Raw genomic sequence first — 19,547 nt, forward strand, 5'->3', positions numbered from 1 at the left:
TGCCGGTCTGAACTGCCACTTCCAAATACATCAGAGAGATGCCCACGAAACCGTGAACTACGCTCCTTCCTAGCACAGCCTGCCAAGACAGCTGCACCACTGCCTGCACTAATAACTTGAGAAGGTACTAAAATAAGGTTTTGGCACTGTTGTCCACCAACAGAAGGTACTCCTATCGTTACAAGAGACGGCTATCATTGTGTTTTTCTATTTAGTAGAGAAATGTCAGGCAACAATATATTTAGTAACCGAGCATGGCATAATCCTTTCAGTCATGCGCTTCAGCTCAGCCGGAGGAAGGTAACAGCAGCATGTTTTGTCGGCTGCAGATCTCCAAGCCCCAAAGGCAGCAGGATCCCCCCAGGAAAGGAGGGTCAATGTATCCGTCCTGCACAAGACCCGCCACACAAACAGCTGATTTGTGTCAGCTGGGGATCAGATGACCCAGATCAGCTCCAGACTCCAGGCGAAGAGGGAGGCAACTTCTCTGCCAGGCTGGGAGAGTGCATTTGGAGTTCGCTGCCCTGTTTCCTGTAACAGCCCAACAGGGATGCTTGCGAGAGGATAGGCAAGCTAGGACAAAAGCTACAGAGAAAGTCTATAGGTCAAAAACACAAGGAATATTACTGAAAGGATAAAACAGGAGGCCTGAGCAGGCAGAGGCCTCTAAGTAAATCTTTTCAGGAGAGACAGGAACCGTAGTAAGACAGCTGAGCTGGCACTTAAGGGAAACTGAGGCACCGGAGTTAAGACACATCTGGGCCTAAAGACCTGGAGGTTACTCAGTGCACAGGAGAACAGCACATCCTGAACCACCTGAAGAAGCAAAACTGAGCAAACAGTGCTTCAGCAAGCCACGTGATACCATCCAGACCCAGGGCTGTATCCTTTCTGGCATGAACTCTAGAGCCCAGCCTCACAACGTAAGCCTTTTCAGGAACATCGGTGCTTTAAAGGCTGCTGCAAACAGACTGCATGCCCATGTGCTTTGCAAGGTGAGATCAGAATTTTAAGCACATTTGTTTTACTTCCATTAGCAAATAGCAACAGCTTACTTGTTTAATGTAATTGGATGGAAAGGCTGAGCCCAGTACAGGAGGAGAATTAATCCCTCTGAAGTATTCTCAAAAAGATGAAGCAGAATCTACATCCTGGAGTAGTTTGTCACAAAGCTTCCAGCTCCTCTTTTAGAACCCAAATCTTTTAAGAGAGCATCCCACAATTTAAACCACTTAGGCAAAGGGAATCTACTCGCACTTTTAAAAAAACCACTCCAATCAGAAGCAGGAACGCTGCCCTAATTTGCCAATTTAGTGGTCAGCTCTAAGTAAGAGTCCCAGGCAGCTTCAACTGACCACATAAGTAGAGGACAGAGATGTATTTATAGCCCGCTGTCCCTTAGCCACCAGCTCAGAAACCACAGAAGGACACGCCACGCCACATGACTTAAGCACGCGACATCAAGTGCTCCGGCTTCTCTTCCTGCCCAGGGCTCCCTCTGTTCCACTCCTTCACCTTCCTTCTCCCTAAGATTTTAAAACAGAGAGAGAAATCCACTGTATTCACATGCCCCAAACTACTTTAAGAAAACATAAGCCAGGTATACTGAGATCAAGTAGTCTCCCTTCATAGTTTCCTTCCAAATAGTCAAATGATCTTTGCCATCTTTTATCCCGGTTAGGGCCTCAGAAACTTTCCAGATGCTTGTCAGGCTCTTAACGCAGTAAGAAATCTTTCAGGAACAGCTTACAGCCTGTTGTTTTGATGCAATATTTTATGGTAATAGGATTGAATAAATAAGTCTCTTTACATGGACAGCCGGAGCTCACCCGCCGTCGCCTCCCACTTCCTCCTCCCGTTCCCACGCCGCGCACACTCCTCGTTTCCAAACCCAAAAGCAGCTCCACGGTAACTTCAGAGCACGTGCACCCCCAGCCAGCATGCCACAGGGACACAGCCACCTCATCAGGAAAGCTGAGACCAGCAAGCCTAAGTCTCAAGGGCACAGGCATTTTCACACCATTTGTTACTAATTTAAGGCCAATAGCTTTTCTCTTCCAGCCACTCAGGCCACGTGTACACATCAGCAGCTCCCAAATTAAGTTCTTTATGGAAAAGGGTACGCACCAACTGCGATTTTGGTTGTTACTGGTTTTTGTTCAAACTGAAACAACAGGAGCCAGGAGAAATACCTTAACCTGGTCAGGTTCATTGCTATTAAAGCCTCAACTCCGCCTACGGTAGTTTTTAGCGAGCTCGTGTACACAGGGAAGTTGCTGTGAGCCTCTATTATGGCAATCTTTAAAACATGAATGAACAAACACACCACGCAGTATAATTACTGCTCAGAATAACAACTTGCTGAGTCTGTAGGTTATCACTAAGATCTTGCACAGCTTCATCCACAGAGCCTGTTTTAAGCTACAATGTCTTAGTACCATCTGGTCGGAGAAGAACATGATATGGCTGCAAGAGAGGCAAGAAAACATTTTCTTCTTTAAGAACTGTTGATTTGTTAATCGTAATTTATTTTAGAATCAAAATAACACAGGTTGAAAGGGATCTCTCCAAGCCATCTGGTCACTTTTTATAGAAAAAGTTAAAAATCATATCAGACTCACAAAAATGCTTCAAAAACAAATGTTTTATTGCTCTGCAAACTACACACAGTCTACTAGACAAAGCAGTGAATGATCCAACCTCCTGTTGGCAGTAGTTGCTCTGCTTCAAGCAGGCTGGGCAGGATGACCCTCACAGGAGTTCTGTTTCTGTGCTCCTACACCACATTGCTGCTCTCCAGCGCTGAAAGAAGAACCCAGAACAAATCAGTAAGACGGTAAACTGATAAACTGACTATGTTCTGCTAAAAGGCCCCATAAGAAATACAGCCACATAGGGCTTCTGAAATCCTGAATCTTATTCTGTGATGGTTTCCTCCCCTCCCACCCTCTGAAAGTTTTAGAAACACAAAGTTTAAATAGTTATTTTCAGTTTATAAATAAATGAATTTGTAATATCCCTAGTGAAAGACATCAGGTACATCCTGTCTCCATGTGGAAAAAGTCTTGATTTTTATGTTTCTGATGTTGGCCTTCACACAACCAAAAAGCTTTCTTTTACCAGTCTCCCACAGCTGCCTGTGAAAGGGCTGAAGGTGCTCGGGGCTTTTACAGTCCTGACAGAAGACTCCTGTGCTGGCTAGCATCCCTATTTCAATAAAACATGTTCTCATATGCACACGGGAAGAGATGCTAAGCATATAATGGCTGCTCCATTTTCCCCACAGTCATTATGCTTTGATTCACTTAGAGCTTTAGGAAGGTCAAGCCACGTGGCACACGAGTGCTACCAGACACCGCACATCACAGGGTTCATTTGGGGAGGGTGGTTGGGTTTTAAGTAACGCTCCTTCCAGTAGGCAGTACCCAAATTCTTCTCCTCATACCATAAGTCATAGAGCTCCTTGTCATTGCCATGATGTGTTATCCCTCCTCTCCCAGTTACTCCTTTTCTGATGCCAGATGCTATCCACAAGGCAAGCCAGTGTTTCACGGATGTCAGCAGCTTGCCAAATCAGCCCTGACTCACGGGTCATCTCCTTGGTACGTTGCCACATCCCAGCTCAAATCAGCACCTAAAGAACCCCGGCACGGGGCAGCACTCCCTCCCTCAGAGTGAAGCTTTCTCCTACTACACTCACTGCACCTTCAAACCCTAAGCAATTGTCCTTCTCAGAAACGCACCCCCATACTCATTGCCCCGTGGTCTGCCACTCAGTGAAGTAAAATTATAATATCTCAACAAGCCAACAGCACATGCACAAGAGGAGGGAAAAGAACAAGTAAACAAGCTGCCCAGGGAGGTTGTGGAGTCTCCTTCTCTGGAGATATTCAAGGCCCGTCTGGACGCCTACCTGGGCAGCCTGCTCTAGGGAGCCTGCTTTGGCAGGGGGGTTGGACCCAATGATCTCTTGAGGTCCCTTCCAACCCCTACACTTCTGTGAAACCCGTCTCCACTGCCAAAACTCCTTCTGACAGCTCTTCAAAGCTCAGAAGAGCTCTGTACAGAGCTCCCATTTGCTCTTTTCTACATGCTGTGAGGAACTGGGAAGTCCAGACCATGGCTTTTACCACCGTAAGGAAGAGGCGACACTTGGCTGCCTGCAGCGGGAACAGGGCCACAACGGGGGGGCCTTCCCACCCCGGGGCAGATCTCGGCACCCTGCACCAAGCAGGGAGCTCCCCAGAGGCCCCGAAGCCAACATCTCCGCTCTTCCCCTGAGGCCTCAAAGGCACAGACGTGGATTTGGAGGTGAAGAGTTCAGTGGCACTGCTTCCTGCCGTAACACCAAGGTCAACTCCAAGCTGCATAACCAAGCAGCTGCTGTTCTGCAGCAACCAAAGCCCTCATAAGCAGCACCAAGTATTCTGACTGGGGGCTGAAGGCAACCAGCTGAAAAGCCAATGCTGCAGTCTTACGAGTCTTAAAGCACTGCAAGCATTCACAAACGTCTCACCTCGTGACTCAGCTACAACCGTGACTCAACCAAACCTTGTCTGGTTTTTGTCAATTTTAACACACACAAAAAAAGCACGGGTAAAAGCATTATTACTTTTAGTTTTAAATGCCTTAAAGTTTGTTCTAGACTCGAAAATGGCAAAGGAATACTGATATTTTAATTCCACACACCCAGCAGAAGCCTAGCCTCGAGTCATTTATATATTTAACTTACATTACACATACACTGACATAAAAGCTCTTTGAACAAGTTTCAGCAGATACCATTAACATAGCAAGTCAAAATGCTCGTGGTGGCCTTTCCATTTCTTAGTGAAGAAGTCAGAGGCTGGAACCCTCCTAAAAAAAAGACAAGCACTTCACATTTGAGACCTCCCGGGCTGAAAGAGACAGGAGATGCAAAACCACAACCCAGGTTGGCCTTCATAAAGCTCTGTCTGTACCTGCCTATGTTCATGCGCGTTGCTCCACAACAGCATCAGAAGCTTTCCCTTCATTTCTACATCATTACAGCCACTAAGCACGCAGGCTTAAACTCCTCATGTCAGACAAGAACTGGAAGCATCAACAAGGCAGCGTATTTATGCATCATGTTAATGTGACCGAGCAGTGCTGGGCTAAGGACAGAGCTTCTCCCGTTTCCTTTCTTCCCTCTTGCTGCCAACACAGAGACACCTCAGGGCCAACAAGTATACCTGGTCACCCAACAGCTCCACGTAGGGAACATTCAACACGTTCAGATGAACAACACTTCAGCATTGCAGGTGAAATTATTAGCCCTGTTTTTTTCAGTCCTAGAAGGTAAAATAAAAGAGTTCAGCAGCTGTGCTCAGAAGAAGTGTTAAGAACAAAGTCCTTGTCTATCCCAGCTTTAGTGCCCTCTCCACCCCTAACTCCCAACTATGATACTGAAGACCAGCCACGTATTTAAGTGGCTACGTATCTATTGTACAGAAGATAGATATACTTTCTGCAAACAGTCTAGAGTCAACAGGGAAGAGTAGGCTGATCCCAAACTCTTAGAACTGCTCCAGTTTAAGGTAGCCAGGAATTAGCTGAAAATTCAGTACAAAAGGCTACAAACACTAAACATTCCTGTCAATTGGGCAGTATATTTAAAATCCAGCATATAGATTTTCAAACATTAAATTAGCTTGACAACATTTGTCATACTTGTTAGCTGAGAAATTTTTGATTCTTCTTTAAACCTAGATGAAGAGAAGCTTTTTTTTTTTTTTTTATTAGAGTTAAGCTTTCCAAAGTTTCACATTGCTGGCCAGGAGGCTGGAATGTGAAAGATTTTGTAAATACTATGTGCAATCTTAAAAGTTCACTGATAAATCACAAAAGGATACACATAACTTGCCAGAAAGGAACTGCAACTAATCTGAAACACCAAACACTAATGAGAAGCAATAGCATTTCAGTGCATTCTATGTTTACAGAGAAAATGCTGAACATTAACCTGAAGAAAAGCATTAACAGTAATCAATCAAAATCTGCTTATAGCATAGGGAGCCTTTTTGAGCAAAGCAAAATGCCCTCCCTGAACTTATTTATACTACATTTCTGCTAGCATCAGCATGAAAGTTAATTATTCTTTTAGTTATGACTTGGTCAATACACTTGCTTTGAGCCTACCTTTGCAATATCTTCTCTCATACCTATCATATTTCACATAATGAAAGGGCTGTTTCTACGTAGGCATATTTTTATAGTAAGATTAAATGGGAGCCTGGCTTATAAGAGCTTTCGTAACAGTGAAATTTAAAGTAGTCTGCTCTCTCTTAAAAAAAGAAATAAATAGCAGAATAAGTAGTACATCAGCTTTCCCAACAATCTGTTTCCTCTGCTTTTGCTGTACTTTACCACTGACTGATGTGCCCTTTCCGTCACCTGACAGTAAAGTTTGATACCCGGCCGATCTACTTAGGCTATCGAAAGGACTTCATCTGAGAGGTGCTAGGGTTAAAGCAGCATCTGAAGGTAGAAGGTATGCACTGGCATAGCATCAAGCCAAAGCCATGGACTTCATCTGAGAGGTGCTAGGGTTAAAGCAGCATCTGAAGGTAGAAGGTATGCACTGGCATAGCATCAAGCCAAAGCCATAAGCAAAGACATCAGATGTATTTTAACAGAAGACCACAACTTTCCTTGAAGTCAGCTGGAGCGCTCTAGAGCCCAAACCTCCACTGACTCAGGAAACACTTTATTTCAGCCTGGGCCAGAGAGCCCACTCCAAGTCACCTCATAAATAAGATGAAATAAACAGATTTCAACTTTTTCTGGCCCATCCTTCTTCACGTGTATTATCATATATTCAAGTGTATTATCATATATTTGGGGGTTGGACACGATGATCTCTTGAGGTCCCTTCCAACCCCTACAATCCTGTGATTCTATGATCATTCAAACAGAAGAGTAGATCGGACCCTCTAGACTACTGTTCTGGAGAAAACAAAACCAAAGAAACAGTGATTATCAGTAACCTACCTGCAATCGTTAGTATTAAATGTAAGGTCACAAGAGCAATTTCTGTGACATCATTCCAATATCATCTTTGTGGCTTTCCTGCGTACTATTCACACCTCATGAAAGTCATTTGTCACTTATCAAATGTCCATTCTTTTAACCAAATCTCCTCTGAAATGCGCAAAACAATTTTTCCTTTACATTAATGCCATCTTATGCACATCATGTTTTCCAACGGTGGTAGTATTTCTCATGGTTTTATTTTGTAATGACCTCCTGCCAAGTACAGCAGCCTCATGTCAGTTATCAAATGCCATTTCCAACTCAGATCCACCTCAACAGAAGCCACATAACCATCATGAGTGCCACAAAAATCAGTCTACAAGCATAGATTACCATTAGTGTTTGTACTTAATCATAATGTTCATTTGTGCAAGCAACTTATTAATAGTACTTTGAAAAGATATGAAGGGCTACGTAAAATGTTAAGAATGAACTGAAAGTTGCTAATGTAATTCAGGTAACAAGAAATCCATTTCAGTTCATCTACGCATCCACTTCACAACATAAATTAGAGGCATTAGAGACAAAGAGCTACTGGGTAAATAGCTCAGTTCCTTTCCATGTCCTCTGTCCATCCACATTTCTTTCTGGACACGTACTTCACACATAAAGTTTCTTTTTCTGCATAACTGTTTTGATTATTATTACCATTAATCTTGCAAAACTTCACTGGTGCTTCAACAGATGTGCTTTTCAGAGGATTTCACAACATCCTATCTTAGTAGTAATGTAGAGGAAGAACCTAATTGTCCTTAATCCTCTATTTTAAATAGGTTAGACGAAATCCTCTTTTGACTGAAGCAAAGAGATTAGTCAGTGCCACCAGGAAAACAAAACACTGTTCTCCCCTCACCCCACCCTGTATCTAGATGAGTAATGATTAATGAAAGAAACAAATTAACCAGTCTCATATTTCAAAGAGAGAAGATAATCTACGGGGAATAGCAGAATAAATGGAAAGGTGTCCCTATGAAACCTCCCAATTCTTCAGTTCTCATGCTTTTAAGTAGCTACAACAATAACATAAGAAGCACCCCAGAATGTAATTTCACAGTATGCCTCAGTAACTAGACATAACTTGGCTTAATTGTTGACATTGCTTTCTCTTCTGCTACCCCTGATTATTCCCCACATGCTCCCCGTATTCCTCCATCACTTACTTGCAGAGGTGTGCACGCGTGCTCTCTGAAATCGCATGCAGTTCCTTTGGCACTTACCAGCAAAGAAAAAGGCACACTAAAGACAAAGATTACAGGCCCATGATGGCACCCAGTTTTCTTCCCGTGACAGTGTTTCCTTACCTCAAAGCCTTAAACTGCCCTTAAAACGTCTCTCTGTAGAAGAGCTGGGCAATACTCTCATCCCTGTTGTAAAGAAAGCTGAAGGAAGATCAGTGAAATTAACATCCAGATTTGTAAAAGATAGGTAAGTGCTTTAGTAGCCCACGGTCTTCTGTGAAGTTCCAAACAAACTCCCTAGCCCCTGGTTCATCCCATCCATCTCCTAAGAGAACCCAGGCTAGGTTGCCAGCTTCTCCTAGAAAGCATGCATTTTCAAAACAGTACCACAGAAAATAGACATTTACAAAATTAAAGTCAGAGTTAAATTGAACAAAAGCTAGCAGAGCACATTTCATGACAACTCTGAGCACGTCTGTGCCACAAGCGCCTCAGAGTCATTACTGAGAGGGAAGAAGAAACACAGAAGTGGTGTCTGCGTGACAGAGAAAGGATCCTTGGTTTGCCTCGTCTACCTGCAGGTGTTGCCATGGCAATTATAGCCGGGAAGATAACAGCATTCCAGTGTCATTTTGCCTCAGCTCAGGATGAACTTCAGCTGAAACGTCCCTCGACAATTACACAAATAGAAATACTACATTACACTGTGTAATGGCAAACCGACAGAATAAGTATTATTCTGGAAAAACGTAATCTGACTAGAAGGCTTGAAATGATGAGAGGCAGGCCCTCTTCTTCAAAAACAAACGGTAACATCAAATCCAGTTGAATAACAGGTGCCAAAACATCCACTCCGTCTTTCTGTGGGGGTGCTCGCTTTGTTTCCTCTCCCTGCCACCGCTGCACGCGACACGGAGGCGACATGGCACTGCTGGCCAGGCTGCAGCACCTCAGGAACACAAGCGTTTCCCAGTTGCATTTAAGCCTGGTTAACTTAAACAAGTCTGTTATCCCCACCTTGACAGCGCAAGCAGTAGCCAGCTATTATATTTGTGGAACCCTCAACTTGTCAACCCAGTTTTATTTATTTTTTTATTAAGTGTTCCAGCTTTAAAAGGCTGACTCATTAGAAAAATCCCACTTCACCTTGCCGCTTTTCTCGTTTCAATTACTGTTATGTGACAGGAGCAAAGAATGAATGAGAAGCAGTCAACAGGGATTTTAAGCTATAAATGTGCTACGCTGTACCTTACCCTCTTCCATTCCCAAGAACGATTTAGAAAAGGCTTCCTGCTTTCAGTATTGATGTTCTGCTGTCCCCCAGAAGAGGCACAAGAGCAAAACTGTATTTCAATAAAAAAACACTGACAAAAGACAGAAGTGACTATGCAGTTCCCATCACCGAAGAAAAACTGCATGTACTTTTGATGCTAAAAATGGCAAGGTTAGGAGTTCTTGATCTATTTTAAGTCACTGAAACAAACTCTGATAGCAGCAAACATTTCATTTGGGGAGTTGAAATTGCAGAACTATCTGTTGCATATAGGTGAGCAATATTTTGTAGTCAATAGCAACCAGCTTATAATAGTTCACTTGCAAGAAGCCAGAGACTGTTTTACGGTGTCCTATTTTCATTCATTTAGTCTCAAAAGAAAAAAATATTTTTCTTGTATAAATTAGCTCATTGATGGGTGGGGGAGATGAACAAAGTCCACACAATTCTCCCTTTCCTTTGGGTTGGAGGGGTGGTGTTTGCTTGTTTTGCCTCAGATTATAGTGAAACATCTGAAGAGTACATTAAAAAACAAGAAAGAATATACAAAAAGGCACTACTAGTGTGCAAGAGCTAGTTGGATTTGCAGAAGCACCAAATCCCGTCAGCCACACTCAGCGTTTCAGCAGAACTAAACAGCAATCGGGAGAATAACAAGGCAATGATGCCAGGGGGAAATAGGAATTGAAATAGGAATTCAGGAGTCACCCATGCTGTTTAGACACATTCTGTCAGCCTTCTGCACCGAGAACAACTGGCATCCACGAACAGCAAAGCTGAAAGGCGAGATGGGAAGCATCAAGAAAACATCGTGACGCTGACACCCACATGAGATATCAAAAGTGTGTTACATACCAGGGATAGAAACAAATGCTTAAAAAATGCAAGATACTGATTACTGGCTTGTAAGCACATGCCTAGCCCCTACTGAGAACATCTTTTCTACAGTTAGGAAAGTTTGAATACAGGCAGGATATAAACACATTTATATGGCATTTAAAACAGCTTAAAATTCTGTCAAATCATACTTCTGGAAGAAAAAAAAAAAACAGCCCTTTTATCTTACTGTAAGTGACAGCTAAGAAAAAAAGCGTTCGTTTGAACAGGCACCCCAACTAAGGAACATCTGGACAGTGCTCAATCGGCACCAGCCTGCAGAAGAGCAGGAAAAGCTGAGTGACTGTGAGGAAAGGCAAGAAGTGGAATGAGAGCGTGCCCTCAGATGTATTAACCGAGCTCAGGAAACTGTAGGTCATCTGAAATGCTTGATAAATGGACCATTTTTTAGACGAGTAATTCAGAGCACTGAGGCTTGTAGTTCCTCCAACTTTCACGCCAAAGCAGTTGATACAAAGGTTGATAACACTACAGATGAAAAGACCCTGAAGTTTATTTATTTATATTTGTTTATATCAAGACTACATATAAAATACTTAGGAAATTGATTAGAAAACAGCTTCAGAATCATTCTGCCAATAAAGAACAACATTATCAGTTAAATCAGTGACCAAAACTCACAGGCTACCATGAAATTTAGTGGTGAACACACTAAAAACCCCTAAAATAACTTTCTGGTTAGACTAATTGATCATCTTCTCAAACTACGATTAAAGTTGACCCACTTCTGTAGAAGCAGAAAATACAGCAGCCATTTGTAAACTCATTTATTCCATCCTACCGAAAGCAGATTTTGCTAAAATACCTGCAGAACGAACAGACCAGAAGCTTCCCAGGGGACCAAGCTGTAATAAATCACTTTCCTTTTGGAAGTCAAACTGTATTTGCTGATATACACATTTAGAGATAGTTGCACGGGCAACAGATACTTAACACCCAGCTTTGTAATCCTGAAGTAATAAGAGAAGCAATAAAGTGGCAGGATTACTAAATACACTACATAACAGAGGTAAAAGCGTTCAGTAATACGGACCTTTGACCCAGTAGTTATTTATTGTGGCATCCAAAGGCACCAACCTGGGCAGCAGCAGTTACTGACGAGGGGCCAGCTGTCTCACAAATACAGACCAGACTGTTGCCTTCCGCTGCAAGATGTTTAGTGACCATCTAGCGTCCAAACAAACATATGCTAAGAGTGACATTTCCCGGCTTGCCCGGGCATATTCGAATCCACAATATTCAGGCATACGCAAATCCACATTCAGACATAACCAGCTATCTGAATACACGAGATATTTGCCCACATTTTATTAAGCTCAGGAAAAATAACATTCCTTTTAGAAATGGTATAAAGACTTGTTTTAAGAGTTAGCTATCTCAGCTATAAAGAAGAACTTCAGAAGTCTCAAGATCAGCAAAAAAAATAACAGATTACCAGACAAAGCTAACGCAACAGCAGTTACATGGGCACAATATATTGCTTAATGCTATCTAATGAGTATCCCAAATAATCCAACCATAAACAGAAGGTAATCTTCTATGAACACGGTGTTAATTACGATGTCCCCCTCACCACCCCAGATAATTTACTGCTTTAATATTAACTAACAAGCCTCTCTCACCCCTGACGATAGAGCAGGCTCGGTGTGATGCTTGCGGGACAGCGCGCATTAACTCAGCCTCCTCAGACCGTCAGGCTGCCCTCCCTGGGGTAGGGCACGTCTTTGGGGAGCACCCAAACAGCCCAAGGGTAAGACAGAGAAGCGCACTGTCTGATGCAAACGCAACATCCAGAAAGAGAAGTTGTGTTCTAATAAAAGAGTACGCGATATCAAACATACCCCCCACTCCCAAAGGGGATTTTTATACAAACCTCATAATGGTATTTCCCCTCTTTGGGAAGGTAATCTAAACGATGCAGTCATCAAAATCCGTCTTAATTACAGAAGGCTTATTGTGATTCTGTGGTTCCATGTAGTGGAAGCTGTATATAAAGATGTTCTACTCCATTATTCAAAGGTGCCTCTAGTACAGTGGATACCATTTAAAGCAGCAAAATATACAGGCTAATCTCAGACCCAATTAAAAATTTGCATTGTTATATTTCAAACTGAAGGATCAGAAAGAATTTGGAGAACTACACTGAACTTTAGGTCAGCTGCACTGCAGTGAAACAGACACCTTTGGCACAGCCAGTTATTCTTTACCAGAAGCCCTACAAATTGTGTATGGCCGCAGTCATAGAACAGGGAAAGTCCTAGAGTGAAAGAAGAAGTCCACAGGATGACTATAAAGAGGCAGAACAACAAAATGTCTTTTTAGAAATTGGTAAAAGAGATATTACTGCCTCTGGCCTAGGAGGCTATACCATCTCTTGGTGAAGAGATACAAGCTATGTTATGACGAGTGTGCTGAATATGGCCCCAACCCACATCACTGGCATGTTCCGACACCTGGAAGATACAACAAACGTAAGAAGCTGAGCGCAGGTGGAACAGCAGACATACTGGAAAGCACTGAGCAGAAAACTGACTTCGGCTTGAAGCGGCAGCCCCCAGCCATCACCATGCTTCCAAGCAGCCTTTGAGATACGCGCTATCGCACCGCTTCAGGGTGCTGACCGCAACAACAAGGCGAGGGGGTGGGGGAACTTTCCAGCACATTCGGGACGTGCTGGTATGTCACTTACGTCTCCATGCCCTGTGACATACAGCAGAAGAGAAAGAAAAGACGTTATACAGAAGTCTTAGAGATTGTTGCACAAGAAGCTTCCATCGGTGCAACGCAACTGCTTGTTACCCTGAGACCACGTGGTGCTGCCCTAAGAGCTCCCAGCTACCTCGACAGCATCTCCAGCCTGAGCTCACCTGCTCCAGGGAAGACTGCAAGCAAACAAACCTCCGGCACGACCTGGAGAGTGACCATCTGCAGTCCTAGGGCACCAACTGCCACGCCGGCTCTGCACAAACTTCTACTTATCCCACGCGTGAGCTCACCTGGACGCATGCTCAGGATGTACCACCCTCCCCGGTCTCCTGCTGCCTGGTCTGCCTTACATGAAAGCAGCCTGGGAAGAGGCAAGGGCATCCAGACTTCTGAAGCGTATCTGCTTTGTATATAGCTTGGGTGGACAACTACGGAGCAGCACCGCTGACATGTGCATCTGCTGCTCATTTACAGCAGACAGTTTCAGGCACGGCACTCAAACTATTAATTTTCATTTTTAGTGCTGTAGCTGTACAAAAATAGTTGAATCATAGAAAGAAGAGGAAACCACACACAGAGTTATCAGATTGCCAGATTTAATGGCCTTACTGAAATGATGAAATCAGGTTTATTTACAACAGCTTTTTCCTAAAGGCTCCTACCTTGGAAGAAAAAGTCAAAACAAAAAAACAAACAAACAAAAAAAAATGAGAAACTGACCAGATAATAGAAGTGCAACAGAACAAGAAGCAACAGGTGAAAATATACACGTCAGCCTGGAACAGCCAGGCAGTCACCCAGACATAGCCTACTGGCATAAAAACAAAGCAGAAAGTAGTGTGATCTAGGAAATATGAACGCTTCCTCACACGAGCTAAGTGTTTTGTCCAGTTTTTAGACTGCTGAATTACCTTCATTAGCAGTGTGGGAGGGTGATGACAGTCTGCAACTTAAAAGCTCAAGTGCCTTGTTATTTTCAGCATGCTATCTTCTTACATACTTCTTTGTGTTTTAAAACAAATCCTGTAGTTAATCTCAAGCCTGTTTCAAACGTACTCAATGCTTAGCTTGAAAGAGAGGTTAGCAACAATGTCATGCAGAAAAGATTTGCAGACCACAGTATGCTCTATGCACAATGAATGCAGTGTGATTTCCAGACGGTTTGTACAGGCTCCAAATGTAGGCACACACACAAGAAAATCTTCAGCTAAATCCTACAGTTAGATCAGCACTGAGGGATCACAACACCTGAACCGATCCAGCCTGTTTCTAAACAGAGCTCAGCACGGTTCACCTGAGCTTTGCATATCCACAGAGACTTCTGCTTCTCTCGTTGTATTTACAGTTTTCTCCTCCTTCCTTCCCCCAGGGTTACTTTCTAAGGATCCACATACACACACGACTGCTTTCAGTACTCACCTCTCCATTCTCTCCTCACCTCACAGAATACCCTAAACAGTGAAAAGATCCAGTATAATCTTTTCACCTCTGCCATTTTTCTTCTTTCATACACAAAGAAGACTTCAGAGCATGCGTTACGTGACCGTATCTCGACATACACAAAACCAGGAGTATTCACTTTTGTTCGGTCTGAGCACAAAAGTTTCCTGACTTACAGTACTTCCTGCACGGGAGGAAGGGCTGTAAGCATTTGGAAATACGGAGTGACGGGAGCTGCCGGGGAAGCGAGGCAGAGGAAGAAGCCAGGCATTACTACCTCTCACTCCTATCGCCTCCCATTTGTTTCTTCCGCATCCCCAAGGAGAAGCTGGAGTTTCCCTGCTGCTGCCTGACCCTGACCACGGCGTTACAGACCTCTGCGCTTCCCGGCGTCCTGCCCCACGGTTGTGATCGCGTCAGGAGTTCAGTGAAACCAGATTCTCACTCACACACCTCGGTCTACAACTGGATCCACTCTCAAAACACCCCCGAGTTGGGTGGGGGAAAACGCGGCGGCCACCAAGTAAGGTCAACTCTCCTTCCCCCAGGCTTCGCGCGTTTGATCTTCACCACGCACATCTCCCAGAGGACAGGCTTATTTCTCAACATCCACCCGCGCCAGCTTCACAAAACGCAGCTCGACTCAAAGCATACGACCGGATAAAAATAAAAAAGGGAGTTTTCACCCGCCGTGCTCACCACGTCTCCGAGGCTCGCCCCGAAGCGGGGCGGCCGGGGAGGGCTGAGCGGAGCCCGCGGGCACCCCCCGCCCCCTCAGGGGCACCCACCGCCCGCAGGGGCCCCCCGAAACCCCCTCCCCGAGCCCGGTGCCCGCGGCGCGGAGCGGGCACTCACGTAGCGGCTGACGAGGGTCCGCAGGAGGCTGCAATCCATGGCGGGCGGCCGCCGCTGCCCGGGCGCTCAGCGCGGCGCCGCCGGGTGCTCGCTGGTGCCGCCGGGCTGCCTGCCTGGCCCCGCTGCCCACATGCGGGGAGCCGCCGCCACCACCGCCGCTCCTGGGCTAAGCCTCGCACCGGTCTCTGCTGCTGCTGCTGCTGCTGCCGCCGCCGCTGCGGCGCGGTGCCCCGCGGCCCCTCATGCCCCGCCGCAACGCCTCGCAGGGCGAGCGGAGCCCGCAGCCGCCCGGCTCCGGGGGGAGGGCTCGCCGGGCTCCCGCCCCCTCGCTCTGCCCGCCCCGGCGGGAGGGCACCGAGCCGCGGCCGCCCCCGCGCCGCTCCCCTCGGGCGCGGCCAGCCCAGCCCAGCCCAGCCCGGTTCTCCGTCATGGGGGCGGGCAGGCGGGCATGCGCGGCCACATTCTTTTCCCTTCTTCCCGTCTTCCCTCGTCTCCCTGCCTGCAGCCGTCATGAGGGCCCTAACGGCCGCCCTGGTTGGGGAATGGCACCGGGAGCCCCCCGGGCCGCCCGGGCTCCTGCCGCCGTGAGGCGCGGGGCGGCTGGGGGCTTCCCCCCGGCCCTAAGGAAGGGGCGAACGGAGAGCCTCAGGGTCGGGAGCCCGCGGGGCGCAGCCCTGATAAGCCAAGTGCAACTGCTGTGGGTGAAGGGATTGGCAGAAGTCGGCAGAAATGTGCCTAAAGTGAAGCAGGAGTGTGTCTTTATTCCTCCCCCCCCCCCCCCCCTTTTTTTTTATTTTTAATATCTGAAGGAATTCCTGTGAGGGCCTTTGTTTTCCTCAGCGGCTGTGGTTTCCTGCACTTCGTAGATTTAGGAATACCAAAGGGCTCACTCAGCTGTGCTACAACTTTATACGTAATCTTAGGAAAACTGCATATTACTCTATGGCTTAATGTAAAAGACTTTAAGGTAGATACTTTCTCAAGAATTGACTGGAACTTACTAATTTTGTAAAAGTCAAACTATTACTGAAGTTAATTGTAGCTAAAGCAAGCAAAACCACTTTATTCCCTTTGACAGCAGCCATGCAGGCTGTTCTCAATCACCCAGGTTGTGGCCTAAACTGGTCCATTTTCACTCCTTTGGTTTTCGTGTTGGAACAATTCAGTGTTTCTCCACACATGGTAAAATCTTCTAGACCAAAGAGTACCTTTGCATACTTTAATAACTTTTAATACGACCTGAACAGCCACATCGTTCAGCAGGCACTCGGTGTGGGTCGCCACAGTCTACCTCTGTAGGGAGAAAAAAAAATACGCTATTTAAGATCATCATTTAAATACTAAGAAAAAGGGCATATGACAGATTCTTTCCAGGTCACCTTTAATTTAGATGCATTATATACGTTCAGCATTTTTTATTACTGGTTAGACTGCAAAATGTATAATTTAACGTGCAGTAAGTGCAGTGCGGTCAAGCTAATGTTGCTGTTCCAAATCTATAGTGATGTTGGTCTAAATCCCATTTTTCTTCAACTCGGTTACTACTAATAATTTATATTTGTTTTGTAGCACCTGTCTTTTTCATGCTCCTATTTACAGACCTAACACTTCCATAACATAGGTCTCATAGGTTTTACATTTCACTTTAAGGAATTAATCACTGAAACTGAAAGGAAAAAATTAAGAGATGTGAAACAACAGGAATTTTTCTGAGAATGAGCAATTCTGCATCAGTTAACCAAAATACTTTGTTATCACAAGAAAGTATTTACATGAACAATTAAATATTAACATAATCTGTGTGTGTATCCTCACTCTTTAGGAAACCAGTTAATTGCAAAAATGACTGAAGAACCTAATATGTAAACACAGAGCGATAACATCAAAACATACAGAGTGCTGAACTGAAACAGGATTTTTTTTTAGTATATTTCTGTCTAGCCCCTCTGTTTTCCAAGAATCTATACAATACTTGTATTTTGTAATATTTTTACAAGTTATTCCACTTTTAATCAAACCTTGCCATTTAATCAGTCCATCGTTTTTAATGACATTGCTTCTTACCTAGATTTTGAGTGAAATCAAATTTCAGTTATGCAGAAAATCACTTTGTAAAGTTTTTTTTTTCTTTTAACACTTTCAGTTTGTGGGTTTTTTTTTCATCCAAATACCACAATACACTTTCCACATAATTGTCATTCCTTTGTAGAAACTGGTAATTTACTCTGTCTCCTTTTTACATCAGGTAGCAATTTGGGTAAAATGAGGTTAAAGACCTGTACTCCTACAAGTTAAGAACTCCGATATCTATACATTTTTTCCATTGGAGACTAGCCTAGAAGCCCATGTTAGTAGTTGCACAGTGTGTTCCTAAAGGTCAGTGCAAGAAGTTCACTTGATGAACAGTTAACACCAGCTCAGTGTTGAGCATGATAATCACAGGAATATTTCTGAACTCCTTGCTGTCTCCTCATTTTAGGTAACCAGGGTGGGGCTGCAAGAAATACTTTCCTTGGATTCAGAGCCTGAAACTCTCTTATGGGTGCAGGTCCCACATGGAAGCACAGTTTTGTTATGTGCTCGAAGGTGAAAGTGGGACCAGTGCTCCCATTCTCACTTCGTCCCTCCGTCAAGGGCAGGGGGACAGGGAACATGTCCTTGGGTATGCATTTGCCATTTCGAGGCTGCTGCTCAAGCTAAGCTCAGACATTGTGTCCTTCCCGTTGAAGCTGTGACACCGTGCTGTTAAGAACCAGACAGAACAGGAGGACAGCTGGATCCTGAGCACATACAACAGCAAAATCCCAGCCTGCATCAGTTGGCCTTTTTGCTGCGTTTCCCCAAAATGAAAACCTAAATGTACAGCCCAGAAATGAGCTTTGGTAGCCCCCTGGAAGTAAGCACAATGTGCCCTTGCTGACAGAACTGCCTGTGTTCGGAGAGCTGAGCAGCAGATGTGTGTCCCTTTTTGGAGTGACAAGTTCCTCCAGGGTTAGTGAGCAACAGAGCAGAGTGTTTAGGTCATACTGTTGGACTAAGGTGCCTCCAATCTGCCAAAGTCAGGCCTAAGTTGCCTGAGTCCTTTACGGGATCTAGACTGAAGTGACTCTCAGAAGGTCACGTTGTGACTTAAAAGCTGAGCCAAAAGAGGAGTCTTGATTGTATGGGTCATGGATCTGTTCTGCCTATTATGCAATGTTTTACTTGTAAGCAATTTATTAAACTAATTATCTTTGAATATGCCATCACATTTATTTCACTCTTACTTTCTTAAAATAAATCCCTAAAATTACCTGTATGCTATCTCTACCTTGCACAACCTAGCTGTCTTTTCTAAATGTCTTGCTTTCTTTCTGACTGTGAATCAGGCCTCCTATTCTATTGCTCTTCTTTTTTCTTTCCTGTTCTTAGGGAGTTATTATTTCTTGTATTTCTATTGTATCCATTACTGGCCTCTCAGCCTATTCCTGCCTGCCCAGCTGAGTTACCAAATGCTCTAGGTTTTACTACTTAGCACAGAATCTCCCATCCCTTCTGATTTACGAATCTTGTCAGTACGACTCTGCTTGACACATTAAGTAGCATTAGACACCAAGGTGAATATTTTAATGTGCAAAATATTTACTCTTCTCATTTACAGCTGTATTTTCTGCTACTTTGCAATCCTAATTTTGTTACTCTTGTTTATAATTGCACTGAAAATGTTGGGAAACTGGTCCAACGGCAGCAGCTCACTTCATACTGAATTCTTTCCTTGAGGCAGTGATCTGCTGAAACTCTGGTTTAATCCGCCTCAGCTTCAGAAGGTGGGAAGGCAGCATTTTAAAACATCATGTAGCAACCAGGCCCCAGTAAAGTTCACTAGTTTTCATGGGTACAGTGGTGATATAGGATACATTGACAATAGGGTGGGTACCAGAGGCACTAGAGGTCTCAGTGTTGGGATGTTTAACATCTGTGTAGATTCCTGCTTCCTATTATGTTAGTGGCTACATACCTCTCGTAGTCCTGGGCAAAGTGGCTAAATACTTCATGAAAATACTTCATGAAAAAATTGTAAATGCTATGAGTTGACTTGGACATATGTGATAGCAGCGTGAGGAGGCAGAAACAACTGAGACTGAAAAGCCATTAATCGTATGCAG

At 44.5% G+C, this 19,547-nt stretch overlaps 1 protein-coding gene and 1 long non-coding RNA gene across 6 annotated transcripts in view; both read right to left on the minus strand.

Moving 5' to 3' along the window:
- The window catches only part of LOC308188257, a 39,737-nt gene extending 24,347 nt beyond the window's left edge, over nucleotides 1-15,390 (minus strand). Inside the window, exons 1-2 of one of the 2 annotated variants that reach the window (XR_013945296.1) lie at nucleotides 15,001-15,390; nucleotides 250-2,802 (exon numbers count right to left, since the gene is read on the minus strand). This is a non-coding gene — a long non-coding RNA (uncharacterized lncRNA). The other variant, XR_013945297.1, reaches the window with a different exon arrangement.
- ATP11A (ATPase phospholipid transporting 11A) overlaps nucleotides 1-15,750 on the minus strand; it is a 127,692-nt gene extending 111,942 nt beyond the window's left edge. For 3 of the 4 annotated variants that reach the window (XM_080577121.1, XM_080577120.1, XM_080577122.1), the window contains exon 1: nucleotides 15,403-15,750. In XM_080577121.1, coding sequence (XP_080433247.1) covers nucleotides 15,403-15,441 — 39 coding nt within the window. In that variant the 5' untranslated portion in view covers nucleotides 15,442-15,750. The remainder of the gene's footprint in view (nucleotides 1-15,402) is intronic. The other variant, XM_080577119.1, reaches the window with a different exon arrangement.
- Between the last annotated feature and the right edge of the window lie 3,797 nt (nucleotides 15,751-19,547).

Source organism: Anser brachyrhynchus (genome assembly GCF_964034855.1).
Source record: "Anser brachyrhynchus genome assembly, chromosome: 1".
Classification (NCBI taxonomy): Eukaryota; Metazoa; Chordata; class Aves; order Anseriformes; family Anatidae; genus Anser; species Anser brachyrhynchus.